Below are 17,863 nucleotides of genomic sequence, written 5' to 3' on the forward strand. Positions count from 1 at the left end.
AGGCTCAGCTAATCAGCCTTGTCCACAAGTCCTCTCATGCACTGATCTCATTTTACACTCCCAGTCATGCTGGAGGGTGGGAACAGTCACCTTCATTTTACATATCAAGAAATTAAGAGTAAATCACAGCAAAACTGATTGAAACTTTGGTTTTTCTAACTTCATGTCTTTTTAACAGTACTCTTATATCAAATACAAATTCCTGCCAGATTCTTGGCTGGATACTGGGTATCCAAGATGAATAAGACATCATCTTTAGTTTCTCAAGGAGATGATGATTTAGTTGGTAACAGGCATGAAAACAAATTAAAACAAAAAGAGGTTATAAATACTAAAGAAGCACAGAGTACACGGAGACAAAGAGGTAGTCATGGCCTGCACCTAGCAGACACACAATAAATAGCCATCCAGTGAAATCCTTTGAGCAACTACTATGTGGTAAGCGCCATTCAGGAATACAGCAATGAAGAAAACAGATAGAACCCCTGCCCCAGTTGGGCATGGTGGATCACGCCTATAATCCCAGCACTTTGGGAGGCCGAGGTGGGTGGATCACAAGGTCAGGAGTTCAAGACCAGCCTGGTCAAGACGGTGAAACCCCGTCTCTACTAAAAATACAAAAACTAGCCGGGTGTGGTGCCATGTGCCTGTAATCCCAGCTACTCAGGAGGCTGAGGCAGAGAATTGCTTAAACCCAGGAGGTGGAGGTGGCAGTAAGCCGAGATCATGCCACTGCACTCCAACCTGGGCTACAGAGTGAGACCCCATCTCAAAAGAAAAAAAAAAAAAAAAGAACCCCTGCCCCTTACACTCCAGTGGAGGGAGCCTACATTCTCATATCAAATGGATACACAGATAATAGACAGATGGATGGATGGATAAATGAATGGATAGACAGATGGAGACAGTCAGGTATGTAGGTCATTATGGAGTAGATGAGGTTAAACTGATTAATTTTTTTTTCTTTTTTGAGACAGGGTCTTGCTTTGTCGCCCAGGCTGGAGTGCAGTGGCACAATCTTGGCTCACTACAGCTCCTCCTCCTGGGCTCAAGTGATCCTCCCACCTCAGCCCCCCAAGTAGCTGGGACTACAGGCATGCACTAGCACACCCAGCTAATTTTTTGTATTTTTTGTAGAGACGGGGTTTCGTCATGTTGCCCAGGCTGGTCTTGAACTTCTGAGCTCAAGCAATCCACTCACCTCAGCTTCCCAAAGTGCTGGGATTACAGGTGTGAGCCACTGCACACCAGGCCTGAATTGATTCTTTTTTTTTTTTGAGACAGAGTCTTGCCCTGTTGCCCAGGCTGGAGTGCAATGGCCTGATCTCAGGTCACTGCAACCTCCATCTCCCAGGTTCAAGCAATTCTCCTGCCTCAGCCTCCCAAGTAGCTGGGATTACAGGTGCATGCCACCACGCCTGGCTAATTTTTTTTATCTTTAATACAGATGGGGTTTCACCATATTGGCCAGGCTGATCTCGAACTCCTGACCTTGTGATCCACCCGTCTCAGCCTCCCAAAGTACTAGGATTACAGGCGTGAGCCACCGCGCCTGGCCGAATTGATTCTTAAAAACGATAAAACAAGGTATCAGTCAAGGAAAGGAGGGGCCGGGCATGGTGGCTCACATCTGTAATCCCAGCACTTTGGGAGGCCAAGGCAAGAGAATCATTTGAGGTCAGGTGTTTCAGACAAGACTGGGAAACATAGAGAGATCCCACCTCTAGAAGATTTTTTTTCAATTAGCCGAGCACAGTGGCCCACACCTGTAGTCCCAGCTACCTGGTGGCTGAGGTAGGAGGATTGCTTGAGCCCAGGAGATGGAGGCTGTAGTGAGCTATGATCACATCACTGTATTACAGCCTGGGTGACAGAGCAAGATCCTGTCTCAAAAAATAAAAATAAAAATAAAAATAAATAATAAATAAATAAATAAAAGAAGGAAAGGAGGAAGAAAAAGCCAGGAAGGCTCTCCAGGGAGAGGAGAAACACCGGGAAGATCAGGCAGGGTTTCTCAAGCTGGCCTCTCTGGGTATCTGCAGGTGGTTCCCTCTGGCTAAATGTCAGGTCAGACAAGAGATGATGGTAGGAGGAAGGCAAGAGCCACAGAGCTTGGATCTGCCCTGCAGGTCATAGAGAACGAAAGGAAGATTTTAAAGAAGGGTGATAACAAAGATGGTACAATTAATCACAAATATGATTAAAGGTTTATATGTTGGAAAGATTCCGCTCTCAAAGTAAATTGAGAACTCCCAAAGTTTTAAAATTGGCATTTTAGAGAGTTCATATAGCAAGCAAGAGGCCATATAGTCTGGAGGGAAAAGCTTGGGCTCAGAGGTCAGATTAAAACCCCAGCTTTGGCACACTTGTGTGACCTTGAGTGAGTTATTTTACTACTCTGAGTCTGAGATTTTCATCAATAAAACAAGTGTATTACACCCACCTGACAGAGCTATTGTGAGGATCAGAGATATTGTATAATGTACAAAGTGTATGACATCTAGTAGAGTCCCCACATGATCATTTTTAGCCATCATAGGTTAAAGGAATCCCTAGACCTCTGAGGCTGCCATGATGGAGACTAACCCCAGCCTCCCGTGAGCCATCTCTTGGTCCTCCTGACAGGGACCACACACTGCATTGCAGACTGAGCCAGTCAAAAAGTCCTGGATTCTTTTACAAATAACCTTAATGGGGCACTTTTACAGGGAGGGTTTGTGACCCAGAAATTTCCTTCAAGAGAGGAAATTTAGAAATCGATCATTTTCTGATTGGTCCACCAAGTTACATTTCCTTCCCTCCTTCCTTCCTCCCTCCCTCTCTCTTTCTTTCTTTCCTGGTTTATTTAGTAGAGATAGAATCTCGCTATGTTGTCTAGGATGGACTCAAACTCCTGAGCTCAAGCCTCAAGCGATCCTCCTGCCTTGGCCTCCCACAATGCTGGCATGAGCCACAGTACCCAGCCCATATTGCTTTATGATACCAATAGCCTAACATTGTCCCAAACCTATATCTCTTTCTAAAAGGCTTAAAGAAATGGCAGCCATTATTTTTAAATAAAATCATTCCATAAAGGCTAATTCCTAATATTTATTCTCAAGTAAACACACTAAGATGACTGGCTTCCACCAACATGCCAGCCATCTAGATATGTTTTGAATCATTATGCAACAAACTCAATTCACAAGCTCAGGTCTTTTGGAGTTCTTATACCAAAGATCAGAAAACTATAGATGAATCCTAACTGGTCTCCAAACAAAAGGGAAGGAAAGTCTTGTTTCCCCAAAACAGGATTAGCATTCCACAGTATCAAGAAACCCACTTTATCTTATTGTCTCATAAACTTGGATTTGTCATCGCTCTGCCCTGATGGGGAAGAGGCAGCTTACAGAATCTGCACAGGATTTTTATGTATAGTGAATTAGTGTGTTGTGGTGTTGCCCTCCTTCTCACCCTCACCCTCGCAGCACTCCTTCCCTTCTTCCTCCCCTCCCCCACCTACATACCTCTTTGGAGCACCAGGCACATTTTGGGTGGATTAGCAGACATTCTTCACATGAGGTGGCACTTCCACCAGTGCATATGTTGAGACCTTTAAAGCAAGATAAAGATGCACTAATTAGTTCCTGGCTATAAACTTCATGGATCAAGCCTTTGAATAGGGGGAATTACATCCTTCTTTAACAGGAGGCCTCTCTGAGTCTAAAGGGTGCAGGTACCATTGCTAATTGCAGGTTAAGGCTCATTTGCTAAGGCTGAACATTGAGTTTTTGAAGCATTCACCAAGCATGCACACTTGTGTTAGCGACTTCCATTTCTTCTGCTAGACCCACTTGGATTCTTATTTTCCCCATAACTCAGCAAATCCTCTCTTGCTGAGAGAAAACAAGGCCCCTTTACACTTAGTCTATCCAAAATGACAAAAATAGTACAAAAAAAAAAAGAAAAGAAAAAAGAATACATTGGTTTTATTCAAGAATTTTTTTAAAAAATAAAATTCTAAATCAAATACTCTCACATCAAAATGTACAGTGTACTGAAAGAAGCCATGTATCCCAGGAATACAATGTTGAATTAAGATAGAGGAAATCCATTGATTCAATATATCTATTAATAGGTCAAATTAAAAAAAAACCCCCAAGGCTAGGCATGGTGGCTCACGCCTATAATAATCCCAACATTTTGGAGGCGAAAGCAGGAGAATTGCTTGAGCCTAGGAGTCTGAAACCGACCTAGGCAACATAGGGTCCCTGTCTCTAAGAAAAACAAAATTTCACCAGGTGCAGTAGTATGCACTTTGAGCCATGATCGTACCACTGCACTCCAGCCTGGGCAACAGAGGGAGACCCAGTCTCAAAAGCCGAAAAAAAAAAAGAAAGAAAGAAAAAGAAACTGAAGAATATCCCCAAAATGGAAAGCTATCCTGTGCTCATGGTTTGGAAGAATTAATATTGTCAAAATGTCCATGCTATCCAGTCTAAAAATTTAATTCACTCTTTATCAAAATCCCAATGTCATTTTTCACAGAAATAGAAAAAACAATCCTAAAATTTTTATAAAACCACAAAAGTTTGTATGAAACCCAAATAGCCAAAACAATCTTAAGCAAGAAGAGCAAAGATGGAGGCATTGTGTTACCTGATTTCAAAATATACTACAAAGCAATTGTAATTAAAACAGCACAGTACTGGCATAAAAAAAGACATGTAGACCAATGGAACAGAATAAAGTGCCCAGAAATAAATCCAGGCATTTACAGTGAACTGATCTTCAACAAAGTTGTCAAGAACACACAATGGGGAAAGGCCAGTCTGTTCAATAAATGGTTTTAGGACAAGCAGATATCCATATACAGAAGAATGAAACTGAACCCTTATCTCACACTATATTTAAAAAATCAACTCAATATGGTTTAAAACCTTAAATATAACACCTGAAATGTAAAACTACCAAAAGAAAATGCACGAAAAAAGCTCTCTGGCATCAGACTAGGCAATGACTTTTTGAATATTATCCCAGAAGCACAGGCAACAAAAATGAAAATAGGCAAATGGAATTCTATCAAACTAAAAAGCTTCTGCACAGCAAAGGAAACAATCAACAGAGCAGAGAAACAACCTACTATATGCGAGAGAATATTTGCAAACCACACATCTGATAAGTGGTTAACATCCAAATACATAAAGAATTCAAACAACTCAATATTAAGAAAACAAATAACCCAGTTAGAAAAATGAGCAATGGGCCAGGCACCGTGGCTCGCACCTGTAATACTAGCACTTTATGAGGCCGAGGTGGGTGGATCACCTAAGATCAGGGATTAGAGATCAGCCTGGGCAACATGGTGAAACCCCGTCTCTACTAAAAATACAAAAATTAGTTGGGTGTGGTGGTGCACCTCCTAATCCCAGCTACTTGAGAGGCTGAGGCACGAGAATCACTTGAACCCAGGAGGCGGAGGCTGCAGTGAGCCGAGATAGTGCCACTGCACTCCACCCTGGGTGACAGAGCAAGACTCTGTCTCAAAAAAAAAAAAAAAAAGACAAAAGATAGCCAGTGCTAGCAAGAATGTGGATAAAAGGGAACCAGGGAAACTCTGTACACTGTTGGTGGGAATGTAAATTAGTACAGCTACTATGGAAAATGATATGGAGATTCCTTAAACCAGAAGTACTATGTGTTCCAGCAATTCCACTTCGGGGTATATAGTCAAAGAAAATGAAATCAGTATGTCAAAGACATACCTGCACTCTCATGTTCCTTGCAGCACTATTCATAACAGCCACGATATGGAATCAATAGACAGATGAATAAAGAAAATGTGGTATTTTTAAAAAGTGGTATACACATACAATGTAACCTATTCAGCCTTAAAAAATTGAGAAAATCCTGTCATTCGCGACAACATGGATGAACCTGGAGGACACTATTAAGCGAGGCACAGAAAGACATACTGCATTATGTCACTTATACGTGGAGTGGAAAAAAACTGAACTCAGAAATACACAGAGTAAAATGGTGGTTGCCATGGCTGGTGGGGTTGAGGTGGGATGGAGAAAGGCGAGATGGTTAAAGGGTATAAAGTTTCAGTTAGAGAGAACGAATAAGTTCTGGAGATCTATTGTGCAGAATGGTGAAAATAGTTCATAATAATGTATTGTATACTTGAGAATTGCTAAGAGAGTAGATCTTAAATACTCTCACCACACAGACACAAAGATAACTATGGGAGGTGATAAATATGTGAATTAGCTGGATGGTAGTAATCACTACAAATATATACATATAATAAAACATCATATCATATACTGTAAATATACACAATTATTTGTCAACTACCTCCATAAAGCTGGAAAAAGAAAAGAAAAATTTAAAAAGTAAAAGAGAAGAAATGCCAAAATAGGGGTTAAAAAAAAAACAAACCACTATCTTGCAACTGGAACATTTCCCTAATTTGCTAATTTTAACTCCCTGCTTCTCCTTTGTCACTAGCAGTAAAAACTCACAGAAATCGCAAACGGCAAAACTGCTGACTGGGAGAGGGGTGGGTGCAGGAGGTGGTGGTAGGGGAAGGAAGCTTTATCATGTCACCCCAGGGACTTTAGAAGGAAGAAATACCAATTGGCATAAGGATAGTAGCTGGGACCAGAGGGAAGGGAGAAACAGGCAGAAGCTGAGAGGCTAGGAAGAAAGGAAGAGAGGCTTTGAGAACCCACAGGGGGTGAGAACAAAGGTTTCCACCAGCCCTAACCCTGAACCCTAGGCCTCCTCATCCTTATCTACCTCACCCAGGGAGGCCTGCAGCAGGAGGCTCTGGTGCTGCTGGGACCCACCCACCATGCCTGACCTCACTTCAGCAGGAAAAGCCATCCAGGCCCAAATGTGGACGAAGAAGGTCTGAGAACACAACCTACTGGGAAGCTGGACCTGCCTGTGTATGTGCTGACAACCGCCTAATTTTAAATGAATTCACTCGCTCAGTGAGTTTTCTTTTCTTTTCTTTTTTTTGATTTCTTGTTTTTTTTTTTTTTTTTGGTTTGTTTGAAACAGGGTCTAGCTCTGCTGCCCAGGCTAGAGTGCAGTGGTGTGATCATAACTCACTGTAGCCTCAAACTCCTAGCCTCAAGTGATCCTCCCACCTCAGCCTCCCAAGTAGCTGGGACTCCAGGTACACACCACCACACCTGGCTAATTTTTTTTTTTTTTTTTTTTTTTTTGTGGTGGAAGACAGGGTCTTGCCATGTTGCCCAGGCTGGTCTCAAACTCCTGGGCTCAAGTGATCCTCCTGCCTGGGCCTCCCAAAGTGCTAGGATTACAGGCATGACTTACCACACCTGGCTCACTTAGTGATTTTTAAATAGGCACTTAAGCCTTTAAAAACAAAAGTGTGTGCAGGAAAAGAGTTGCAAAATGTCAGTCCCATTTTTTGGTCAAATCCCCGTACCTGTCAGCAATCACTATCTGCAGGGGAAAAAAAACAAATCTAGAATGAAAGTAACTTTGCTCCTCCTCTCCTCAACCTTATCAAATACCAACTCAGGCTCGTTGTGGCATATCCTTTCCTTTGATATATAAAATCATTTCCATAAAATCATGAGATTATAGCACCTTGGGGCTAGGATTGTTTTAAGATGAGCTAGTCAAGTTGCCTCTTTTTATAGATGAAAATGTAACATAATGAGAGTATGTGACTTGAAACAAGGAGCCCTATCTACAAAAAAGAGGTTAGACGGGGTCCTGGCCAGCAAGTGCCCACATGGGATACCTGCCTGGTGGTCCCTCTGCCATCTTGGATGTAGGGCTGGTGTGACCTGCTGAGCTCTAGGGTCCTCTGGAGATCTGTAACAGCCCCTTCATCAGAAAGGAATTTGAGGTCAAAGGCCTCACTTAGGACTCTGATCAAAGCCACATAATTTTTTTTTTTTTAGACAGAGTCTTGCTTTGTTGCCCAAGCTGGACTGCAGGGGCATGATCTTGGCTTACTGCAACCTTGCTTCCCAAGTTCAAGTGATTCTCCTGCCTCAGCCTCCTGAGTAGCTGAGATTACAGGCATATGCCATCAAGCCTGGCTAATTTTTGTATTTTTAATAGAGATAGGGTTTCAGCATGTTGGCCAGGCTGGTCTTCTGACTTCGACTCCTGACTTCAAGTGATCTGCCCACTTCAGCCTCCCAAAGTGCTGGGATTATAGACATGAGCCACCACACCCAGCTTCAAAGCCACATACATTTGCAAACAACACTTTATAATTACCAGAGCCTCATCACTGAGCTCTGGGAACTTGGGCTGGAGGTCCAGGGCTCAGGACAATAAGAGCTCCTCAATTCTGACGCAGATCAGACTGAGCTCTGGTCTTCTGGTCCACCAGCCTAAAAGCCCTTACTTAATTGGACACAATACCAAAGAAACTCAAAGGATGTGATAGTCACCTGGTATGAAAACATCATGAACAACTGTAAAACAATTTGTCATATGGCATTACTAACTGTTTCTGTTATTATTAAATATTCACATGGAAAAGTAAAGTCGTTTGTACTCAAAATGATTGCCCTAAAATTCAGTTGCTGTTGGGACACATTCAAATTCAAGAAACTCTGCACTCAACACACCCTAAACGCTGAGCACTGGACTGGGGGGGATGCTAGAAATGCACAGGTGAATGACCTACCAGCCCTTGATGTCCAGGAACTCACAGTGTGCCGGGTACCAGGTACCAGACAGGTACTCCAGGATCCAAAACCACAGGCTGTGTGCTGGTATGTGTAGTGTCAGACTCACTCCCTTTGGCATCTCTCCTCTCTCCACCTATTAATATTTCAGAGTTTGGACTTTGCTGGATGAGTCATTTGGCACCAATAAGCATTTTGAAAAGGAAGGAAGCAATGAATAAAAAACTAAACACACGGAGTTCACAAATGTCAGTGTTAGGTCTAGGTCACGGAAACAGGAACTAGCAGCCCAGATGATAGCCACATCTCATCTTCTTTGCTGTTTGCGTAGTGACTATTCCCAGCTCGGTGGCAACTCCCTGTATCTCTTTTGCCTCACGTCTCTGAAGCCCAGTGTTTATTGCAAACTGTAATCTAAAAATATGTTCTTCCAAAATTCACTGACTCACCCCTGTGTTTCATCAATCATCCAAGGAGCCACCGCATCCGGTTCATCACTCCTTTCAAGATGCAAGAAATGTTTATCCTAAGCCAACCCCTTCCTGTCTGCAACCTCTAGCCCCAACAGCCCAAGCCAGGCCCTCTGGTCTAAATTCCTGCCATAGCCTTCTGGCTGGCCTCCTTCCATTCAGCCTCTCTCCACTTCTGTACACCCCATATGTCCAAGGTCAGACAACTACTACTAAAACATACATCTGCAGTTGGAATTTCCTGATCCAAAATATTCAGTGGGATAACAGAAGTGAATACAGAAGCTGAAATGGCCTTTCTGCCTTGAAGATGGCAATGCCCTGGAATGCTTCTCCCCACACCCTGAACCAGGCCCTCACATTTGTCACACAATGGACAAAAGAGTCCCAGTATAGACTCCAGCAACTAAATAGCCATATGTCTAAATGTTACCATGAAATGCAAATATGCCCTAGGAAGGTTCTATCCCAGCAGTTCTCATTCTAGACTGCCTTTATGAACATCAGACATCTGCACAACACTCAACAATACCAGCCTTACAGATCTGACTTCTATTTTTAAAACACCAATTCATATAATGGAGTGCTAGACAGCTATAAAGAAAGAATGAGCATGCTCTCTGTATTGACAGGAAGCTTACCCCAATACATCGCTAAGTTAAAAATAAAAAGCAAGATACATACTGTGTTTTGTGCTGCCTCTGAATAAAAATGAAAGAGGGATATTCGTAACATATCCATAGAAACCCTCAGGATACATAAGAAAGCTTATTAGCTTTATAATAGGAACTATATAGGCACAATTTGTTTAGAAAAGGGGGTCACAGAAATATCCCACACTGATGGGCAACAAGAAAGAGAGGCTCCTCACTTGATATGAGTTATACTTTTAAAAATTATGGGACTATATTACCTATCAAAAGGTATTTTTTTAAAAAGGCAATTGATTACCTCTATGTTCTTCTTCCAAAATCACCTAACTCTGTCTAATTACGGGAAAAAATCAGAAAATCCCAAGAGGGGTATGATCTACAAAATATCTGACCAGTACTTCTTAAAACTGTCAAGGTCATAAAAAACAAGGAAAAGACTGAGAAACTGTCACAGCCATGGGAACCCAAGGTGACATGACAACTCAATGTATTGTGGTATCTTGGATGGGATCCTAGAACAGAAAAAGGACTTAGGTAAACACTAAAGAAATCTAAACTGATGGACTTTAGTTAATAATAACATATCAATATGGTTCATTAATTATAATAAAGGTACCATACTAATGTAAGATGTTAATAATAGGCAAAACTGGGTGTGAGGTAGATGGGAACTCTTTGCACTATCTTCTCAATTTTTCTGGAAATCTAAAACTGCTCTAAATTCTTTGAAGGCTTTTTTAAGGGCCAGGCACACTGGCTCACTTCTGTGATCCCAACAATTTGCAAGGACCAGCTGGGAGGAGCAGTTGAGCCCAGGAGTTCAAGCTACAGTGGGCCATGATCACGCTAATGCACTCCAACTTGGGTGACAGAGCCAGATTCTGTCTTTTTTAAATAAATAAATAAATAAAAGAGACACCGGGCACAGTGGCTCATGCCTGTAATTCCAACACTCTGGGAGGCTGAGGCAGGCAGATCACCTGAGGTCAGGAGTTCAAGACCAACCTGGCCTACATGGTGAAACCCTATCTTTACTAAAAATACAAAAAATTAGCCAGGCATGGTGGCACGTGCCTGTGATCCCAGCTACTTGGAAGGCTGAGGCATGAGAATGGCTTGAACCTAGGAGGCAGAGGTTGCAGTGAGTCAAGATCACACCACTGTACTCCAGCCCGGGCAACAGAGTGAGACTCCATCTCAAAATAAAATAAAAAAGAAAGGGAAAAAGAAAAGAAAAAGTACATATGTAAAAGTTTGTTTGTTTGTTTGTTTGAGACAGAGTCTCCATCTCCCAGGCTAGAGTACGGTGGTGTGATCTCAGCTCACTGCAACCTCGGCCTCCAAAGTTCAAGCGATCCTCCTGCCTCAGCCTCCTGAGTAGCTGGGATTACAGGTGCACACCACCATGCCTGGCTAATTTTTGTATTTTTAGTAGAGACTGGATTTTGCCATGTTGGCCAGGGTGGTCTCGAACTCCTGACCTCAGGTAATCTGCCTGCCTCGGCCTCCCAAAGTGCTGGGATGATAGGTGTGAGCCACCCTGCCTGGCCAAATCTTTTAAATAAAGTTTTTCTAAGCCCATTAAAATCCTGGGGTGAGAGAAGGGATCATCTGAGTACCAAGCATTGTGGCTGTGTCAGGGACACAGGTAAATAAGACCAGGGCTATTAACCAGGTAGCAGGTGAGACAGACCAGCTGCAGCCCCCAGTCTCTCTAATGGAATGGGCCATGAAAGCAGGAGGAGGAGGAGATAGTTCTGCTCCACCCAGGGATGTAGGGAAGGAGAACAGGATATACTGGGTATAAAAGATCCGAGGACTTGTTCTGTCACTTATTGGTTATGTGACCTAGGGCAAGTCACTTAACCTTTCCAGGCCTCAGCTTCCTCATGCAAACAACTCAGGGAGTAGACCAAATGGCCTCCATACCAGCTCAAAAAATCCTAACACAAAGCCAGGAGTGGTGGCTCATGCCTGTAATCCCAGCACTTTGGGAGGCCAAGGTGGGCAGATCACCTGAGGTCAGGAGTTCAAGACCAGCCTGGCCAAAATGGTGAAACCCCATCTCTACTAAAAATTAAAAAATAAGCCAGGTGTGGTGGTGTACCCCTGTAATCCCAGCTACTCGGGAGGCTGAGGCAGGAGAATCGCTTGAACCTGGGAGGCAGAGGTTGCAGTGACCAGAGATTGCACCACTGCACTCCAGCCTGGGCGACAGAGTGAGACTCCAATAAAAAAAAAATCCTGACACATTCCAACAGAATCTCTTTCTCCCAGGATGTTTCTTCCTAACAAGCCACATGCACAGTCCCTGACTTCAAAGCTAGCTGTGGAAGGCAACAGGGAGTTGAGGATGGGATGCATCGCCCTCTTCACCTCCCAATTACCAAGATTCAGGTTCATCCATTATTCATTCAACAAATATGTGCCTGGTGCTGTTGTAGGCATGGAGGATACAGAGATGAATAAAACCAACAAGACTCCCTTATTCACGGAGTTCACATCCTGGCTGGGGGAGAATTCTACTTAGAGGAAATAGTGAAGATATGTAGTTAATTAGATGGTGATGAGTGCTAAGGACAAAAATTAAAGAAGAAAAGCAGATAAAAAGAACTCGGGATATAGGGAGGAGGTTGCAGCTTTAGCTGGGAGAGGCCAGGGAAAACTTGGCTGAGCAGGAGATGCTAGAAAAAGGGTTGCAAGGTGGAGGAAGCCGGTCATGCAGATATCTTGGAGGACAGTATTCCAGGCAGGGAGAAGGGCTGCCATGGGAGCACGGCTGGCACGCTGAAGGGACAGTGGGAGGCCCATGCTGCTGGAGCAAAGGACTCGAAGGGAAAGTGGTGAAGGAAAGTCAGAGAAGTAGGTGGAGAGTTCGCGGAGCCTGGCAGGACTCTGGGAAACCATTCGAAGGTTTTAAGCAGAGAGACATGATCTGACTTGAGTTGGATCTCAGGATCACTCTGAGGGACAGTTGAGAATAACTAAAGGGAACAAGTTGCAGAAGAGTAGGTCCCAGCTCTACAAGAGACAACCAGCTCTGAAAATGTCTGGCTGGAGTTGGGGAGGGAATCCTATAAAGAGAGGGCAGGGTACCCCGCAGAGCCTTCAAAGCATCAGCCTTAGGGGATGAGTCAAGCCTGTCTTAGAGCAAACTTTTCACCATGAGGCCCGGGAAGTAAACCCTGCATTCAACGGAAGCAAGAAGCCTCAGAAACAAATGGGTGCCTCTAAATAAAGCATTCCTTTACATTTATAGAGGCCATTAATCCCATTCGAACCGGAAAGAAGGAAAACAAACCACGGCAGTCGGTTCTCCAAGGCCCTCAGCTCCAGCCAACTGGAAATACCTGTGAAAAGAGACCCTATCCCATTAACCCAGCTGCACACTGCCATGTGAAAGGGGCCCTATTTTTAAGTAGTGTGTAATTGTCCCACATTACTGATATCGTTAAAGCATCTCAGAATATTTCCATGGCCAGGCTGAAGAAGAAAAAGTAGTTACCAGGCCACGCAGGCACAAAAGGCCTTTTGCCAAACTACTTAGATATTTTAATTCCCCGTTGCCTCAGTAGCTAAATAAGCATGGAGAACAAGCAGGCGGGGAATACTAATTAGAGCTAATTAGACCCTGCCCTCTTCTGCCTCAATCCCCTTTATAAAAAGCTCCCTCAACTCAAGGATGATGGAGTTAAAATGTAAATCCATAGGATAAACAGCAGTCTACAGACCAAACCCACTGTTTGTATTTCATTGTCCTGTCAGCTCTAAACCTGTGCCTGGTTACCTACAGAGAGCTGCAGACCCAGCCAAATTCCAACAACCCCATCACAGACCACAGGAAATGTGGTAGGGAGTGGGGGGTAGAGGAAGGGTGCTGCCAACATGAGTCCACTAAATAAAACAAAGGGCTTTCTTAGGATGTGCAGAGCATTCACTAGAAGAACATTTGATTGCTTTTTTAAAAAGAAATGAATGTGATAGCACACATAATTCCAGCGGTGTTGCAGGATCCTCTTTATAAGAGGGTGCTCCTCTCTCTGTCTTAGCAAAGGCAGCGTGGAAAAGCCTCACCTCAGTGAGACCCCTGGTTTTGTGGGAAGACCACATCCTAGGATTCTGTCTGAAGGCTCTTGGCCGTAAGATAATAAAAAGAGCAGGAGATAGCCCTTGGTGGGGACGGGAGGGGGTTGTCAGCCGGCCAGGGACTTGTTTGAAATGAGCCCCTGAAACCTAAGGTCAGTTTCCTGCTGGAAATCCGTACTGAGATGAAAGTGGGGTTAGAGCAACAGAGAGAGCCACTCAACCACCGGTCCAGGAACACCCAGGCAGGCATGGCCCTGAGGGTCATCTCTTTCTTTTCTCTGAGTAACTAGGTTTTTTTCTTTCAAATAATGTTCCCAGTGACAAGACAGAAACACTCCCTGAATAAAGTACCTGTAGTGCTTCAAGAAAACAAAGAAGGGAAGGGAAGCAAAAAAAAAAAGAATGTTGAAGTTAATTCAGCAACACTGAAAAACTAGGAGAAATCACACAGATGTGAGTCAACCTCTGCTAATCCTGAGAAGCTTCAGGGCCCTAAGAGGTAAGCAGCAAGTTCTGGAGGCCAGTGCCATAGCTTGCTCCACCACCACCACCACCAAAACCTGTAGTCAAAGAGACGGGCAGAGGCCAGGCGTGGTGGCTCACACCTGTAATCCTAGCATTTTGGGAGGCCGAGGCGGGCGGATCACCTGAGGTTGGGAGTTAGAGACCAGCCTGACCAACATAGTGAAACCCTGTCTCTACTAAAAATACAAAATTAGCCAGGCGTGGTGGTACATGCCTGTAATCCCAGTTACTCAGCAGGACAATCACTTGAACCTGGGAGGCAGAGGTTGTGGTGAGCTGAGATCATGCCACTGTACACCATCCTGGGCAACAAGAGTGAGACTCTGTCTCAAAAAAAAGAAAAGAAAAGATAGGCAATGGGAAAACAGGACCCCAAAAGAGTTGCAAATGAACCACCATGCTCAGTGCTTTTCTCTTCCTTAAGCTGAGTCGGTAGGACAAAGGGCACTGGACCAAAAGCCATGGTCCCTGGTCCACCACTCCTGACCCAAGTAGAGGGGAAGGGCAAGTCACTTCCTTCCTGAGCCCATATGAGAAAATGGACATCACCGTGAAGATGTACGTGAACTCTGAAAAAGAGAAAGCAAGATGCAAGTGGAAAATAATGTATTTTTAGAAATTATTCGCAGCCAGGCGTGGTGGCTCATGCCTGTAATTGAAGCACTTTGGGAGGCCAAGGCGGTTAGATCACCTTAAGTGAAGAGTTCAAGACCAGCCCAGCCAACATGGTGAAACCCCGTCTCTACTAAAAATACAAAAATTAGCCAGGCATGGTCGCAGCGCCTGTAATCGTTGCTTCTTGGGAGGCTAAGCCAGGAGAATTGCTTGAACCTGGGAGGTGGAGGTTGCAGTGAGCCGAGATGGCACCACTGCACTCCAGCCTGGGCTACAAGACTGAAACTCTGACTCAAAAAAAAAAAAAAAAAAAAAGTATTTGCAACTAGAAATTATTATTATAATTCTGTTTGTCAGAATTACAGAATGTCAAGCTGGAAAGGAACTTAAAAGCCATCTCCTTTGGCAGTTTCCAAACTTTTGGATTTCAAAAAAAACTAAGATTTAAAAACAAAACAAAAGAAACAAACAGAAAAAGAGAAGGGGAGCTTAACATAGGGTTGTCAGATTTTCTTATTTTGCCAAAATTAAAAACTACTAATATTATTAAGAAGTATTAAAAGAAAATGTTCCCACCAAAAAAAGAAAAAGTGCCTAATTTCAAACTAAAGGAAAGTCCTTGTGGAACAGGGGAGCGTTGACAACAATACATTCCTGTGTGATGCAGGCTACATCTTCCTGCTCCTCGCTTTCCCTAGGGACCCATGAAAATATCCGTGATGGGCACTGGCTGCTGGATGGGTGTTTGGAATCCACTCATCTACTCTCCAAGCTCTGGAGTGATTATTTTCCCATTTAAAACAAAAACCAAAAACCTTGCTACAGTATTAAGTTTGAATTAGGGTCTGAACGAAGTTATTGTTTGCTCAGACCCCTCCTCCGCTCTTAAACCTAAACCTCCACTGCCTTCATGTAAATGAGACACCGTGGGGGAACAGTCCTCCCTTCGGGCAGCCAGGCAACCACTTGGCTCACAAGAGCAATCAAGTATCTCCGGCTTGAAAGTTAATAGAGCACTATTATTTCCTAAAAGAAAGGAGAAAGTCCGCATCCCAAACAAGTGCATCCTTCCTCGAGGGCCTCCGAACTACCACGTCCAATCATCTCCCAACTCTGAAAAGTTAGAGCAGGTAACCGAGGGATCCTTGCAACGCCGCCAGCCCACCGCAGCGTCGGGCTAAGGCAATCCACAGCCCCTGTCCTCTGCTCCAGAATCCTCCACAGTTAGGGGAGTGTGAGGCTCCGAGCGTGTGCAAATCGCGGGATAAAGTCGGGCAGAAGGAATTTAATAGGGAAGTCCCAGGTGGGGCTGTGGTTTGGGACGCGGGTGCCCCCTCGGGTTTGCGGTGGCCTAGGCGAGGAGGAAGCAGGCGGGGGGCGGGGAGGGTGGGGGCTGCATCTTCAAAGGCAGGCGGCTAGCCTAGGCGCAGCGAACTCCAGGATTCGCTGTGGGCCCTGTGCACCCGCCGTTCCAGGAGGCGAGCCCTCCGGAGTGGAGGTGGCCCCGGGCTTTGGCTGGGGTTTCGAGACTCCCTTGCTTCTCCGGGAACAGGGCACCGACGGCATCCCCCCAGGAGCCCGCCCGCTCCCGCCCGGCCACAAGGACCGCTTTGTGCCCGCCAACGGAGAGCCCGGGCCCCAAGGCAGGGCTGGCGGCGGTCCTCCCCGTGCCCTGGGCGCGGGCGCCGGCGGGCTAGGTCAGCAGGCCGGCCAGGCTGTTTACACAGGAAGGGAAGCTCCTCCTCAGCCCCGGAGGGAACAGGAGACTCACGACAGCCCGGCGGGGCTGCGCGCGGGGAGCGCCCCGCGGGGCTGTCCCCCCGCGACTGGCCCACCAGGGAGTGCCCCGAAGGCGCCCTCCGCCCTCAGGCACCGCCTGCGCTCCCCGCCCCTCCGAGACGCCCGCCCGCGGCTGAGTGCGCGACAAAGTTTCTCTGGGCGCCGTGGGCGGCGCGGCTTACCTGCGAGCCGGGGCAGGAGCGCGCAGAGCCCCAGGAGGCAGGCGTACAGCGGCGCCGGGGCCCGCGGCATGGTGGGGCGCCTCCCTCAGCGGCGGCGCGGTCGCTGCACTCCGCGGGGGCCGGCGGTCGGGGCCGGGGCCGGAGAGCGGGGGCCGAGGGCCGGGGGCCGCAGCCGCATGCCCCGCGCGCAGCTCCGGCTCACGGCGCCCGCGCTGGCCCGCGCCCCGCCGCCACCATCCGTCCCGCAGCGCTCACGGCCGAGTCCCGGGACCGCGGCTGCCCTGGCTGGCTGGCCGGGACGCCTGGAGTGTCGCCGCTCGGGACGGCCCCAGCGGGCTGCTCCGGGTAGGGGAGGGGCTGGCTCCGCTCGGCGGCCGCGACTTGGGCTCCGAGACGCGCCCTGCGCCGAGGCTCCCCCGCGCGCCGGCACACTCTGCCTCTGGCCTCCGCCCCTTCCCTTCCTCCCTCCGGCCCACCAGGCTCCACTTTCCTCCTCTCCTTTCTCCTCCCCTTCTCTCCCCTGCCAGGCCCCCGCCCGGCCGCCACACGGTCAGCTTACGGCGAGGCGGGGCGGGGCGAGCTGCGGGCCGGGCCAGCTCCGCCCTGTGCGGGGACCGGCCCGGGACGCGGAGGCCCTACGGGCCCAGGTGGAAGTCGCTTGCGACTCACTTGGGGAGTGGGGTCTCGAAACCACTGAGTAGAGCCCGCTCCCGTTGCTTAGCCGCCCGTCGCCACGGGAAAGGGGCGGGGCACGCTGCACTAGGCGAGCCGAGATTACTTGGGCCAAAGGCGGTTGCTAGGCTGCGAGAGGTAGAGCAGGTACGGGGGTCGTGCCGGTACCACCTCATCCTCCCAAAGCCTCACTGCCGGCGGCCTGAGATGGG

General features: G+C 46.6%; 1 protein-coding gene across 2 annotated transcripts in view; it reads right to left on the reverse strand.

The window, feature by feature from the left end:
- The window catches only part of ITGB5 (integrin subunit beta 5), a 124,301-nt gene extending 106,654 nt beyond the window's left edge, over positions 1-17,647 (reverse strand). Inside the window, exons 1-2 of one of the 2 annotated variants that reach the window (XM_019023742.4) lie at positions 16,980-17,647; positions 3,507-3,592 (exon numbers count right to left, since the gene is read on the reverse strand). In XM_019023742.4, coding sequence (XP_018879287.2) covers positions 3,507-3,592; positions 16,980-17,049 — 156 coding nt within the window. In that variant the 5' untranslated portion in view covers positions 17,050-17,647. Of the gene's footprint in view, positions 1-3,506; positions 3,593-8,668; positions 8,690-16,979 lie in introns of those variants that run through there. The other variant, XM_055383844.2, reaches the window with a different exon arrangement.
- Between the last annotated feature and the right edge of the window lie 216 nt (positions 17,648-17,863).

Source organism: Gorilla gorilla, chromosome 2 (assembly GCF_029281585.2).
Source record: "Gorilla gorilla gorilla isolate KB3781 chromosome 2, NHGRI_mGorGor1-v2.1_pri, whole genome shotgun sequence".
NCBI lineage: Eukaryota > Metazoa > Chordata > Mammalia > Primates > Hominidae > Gorilla > Gorilla gorilla.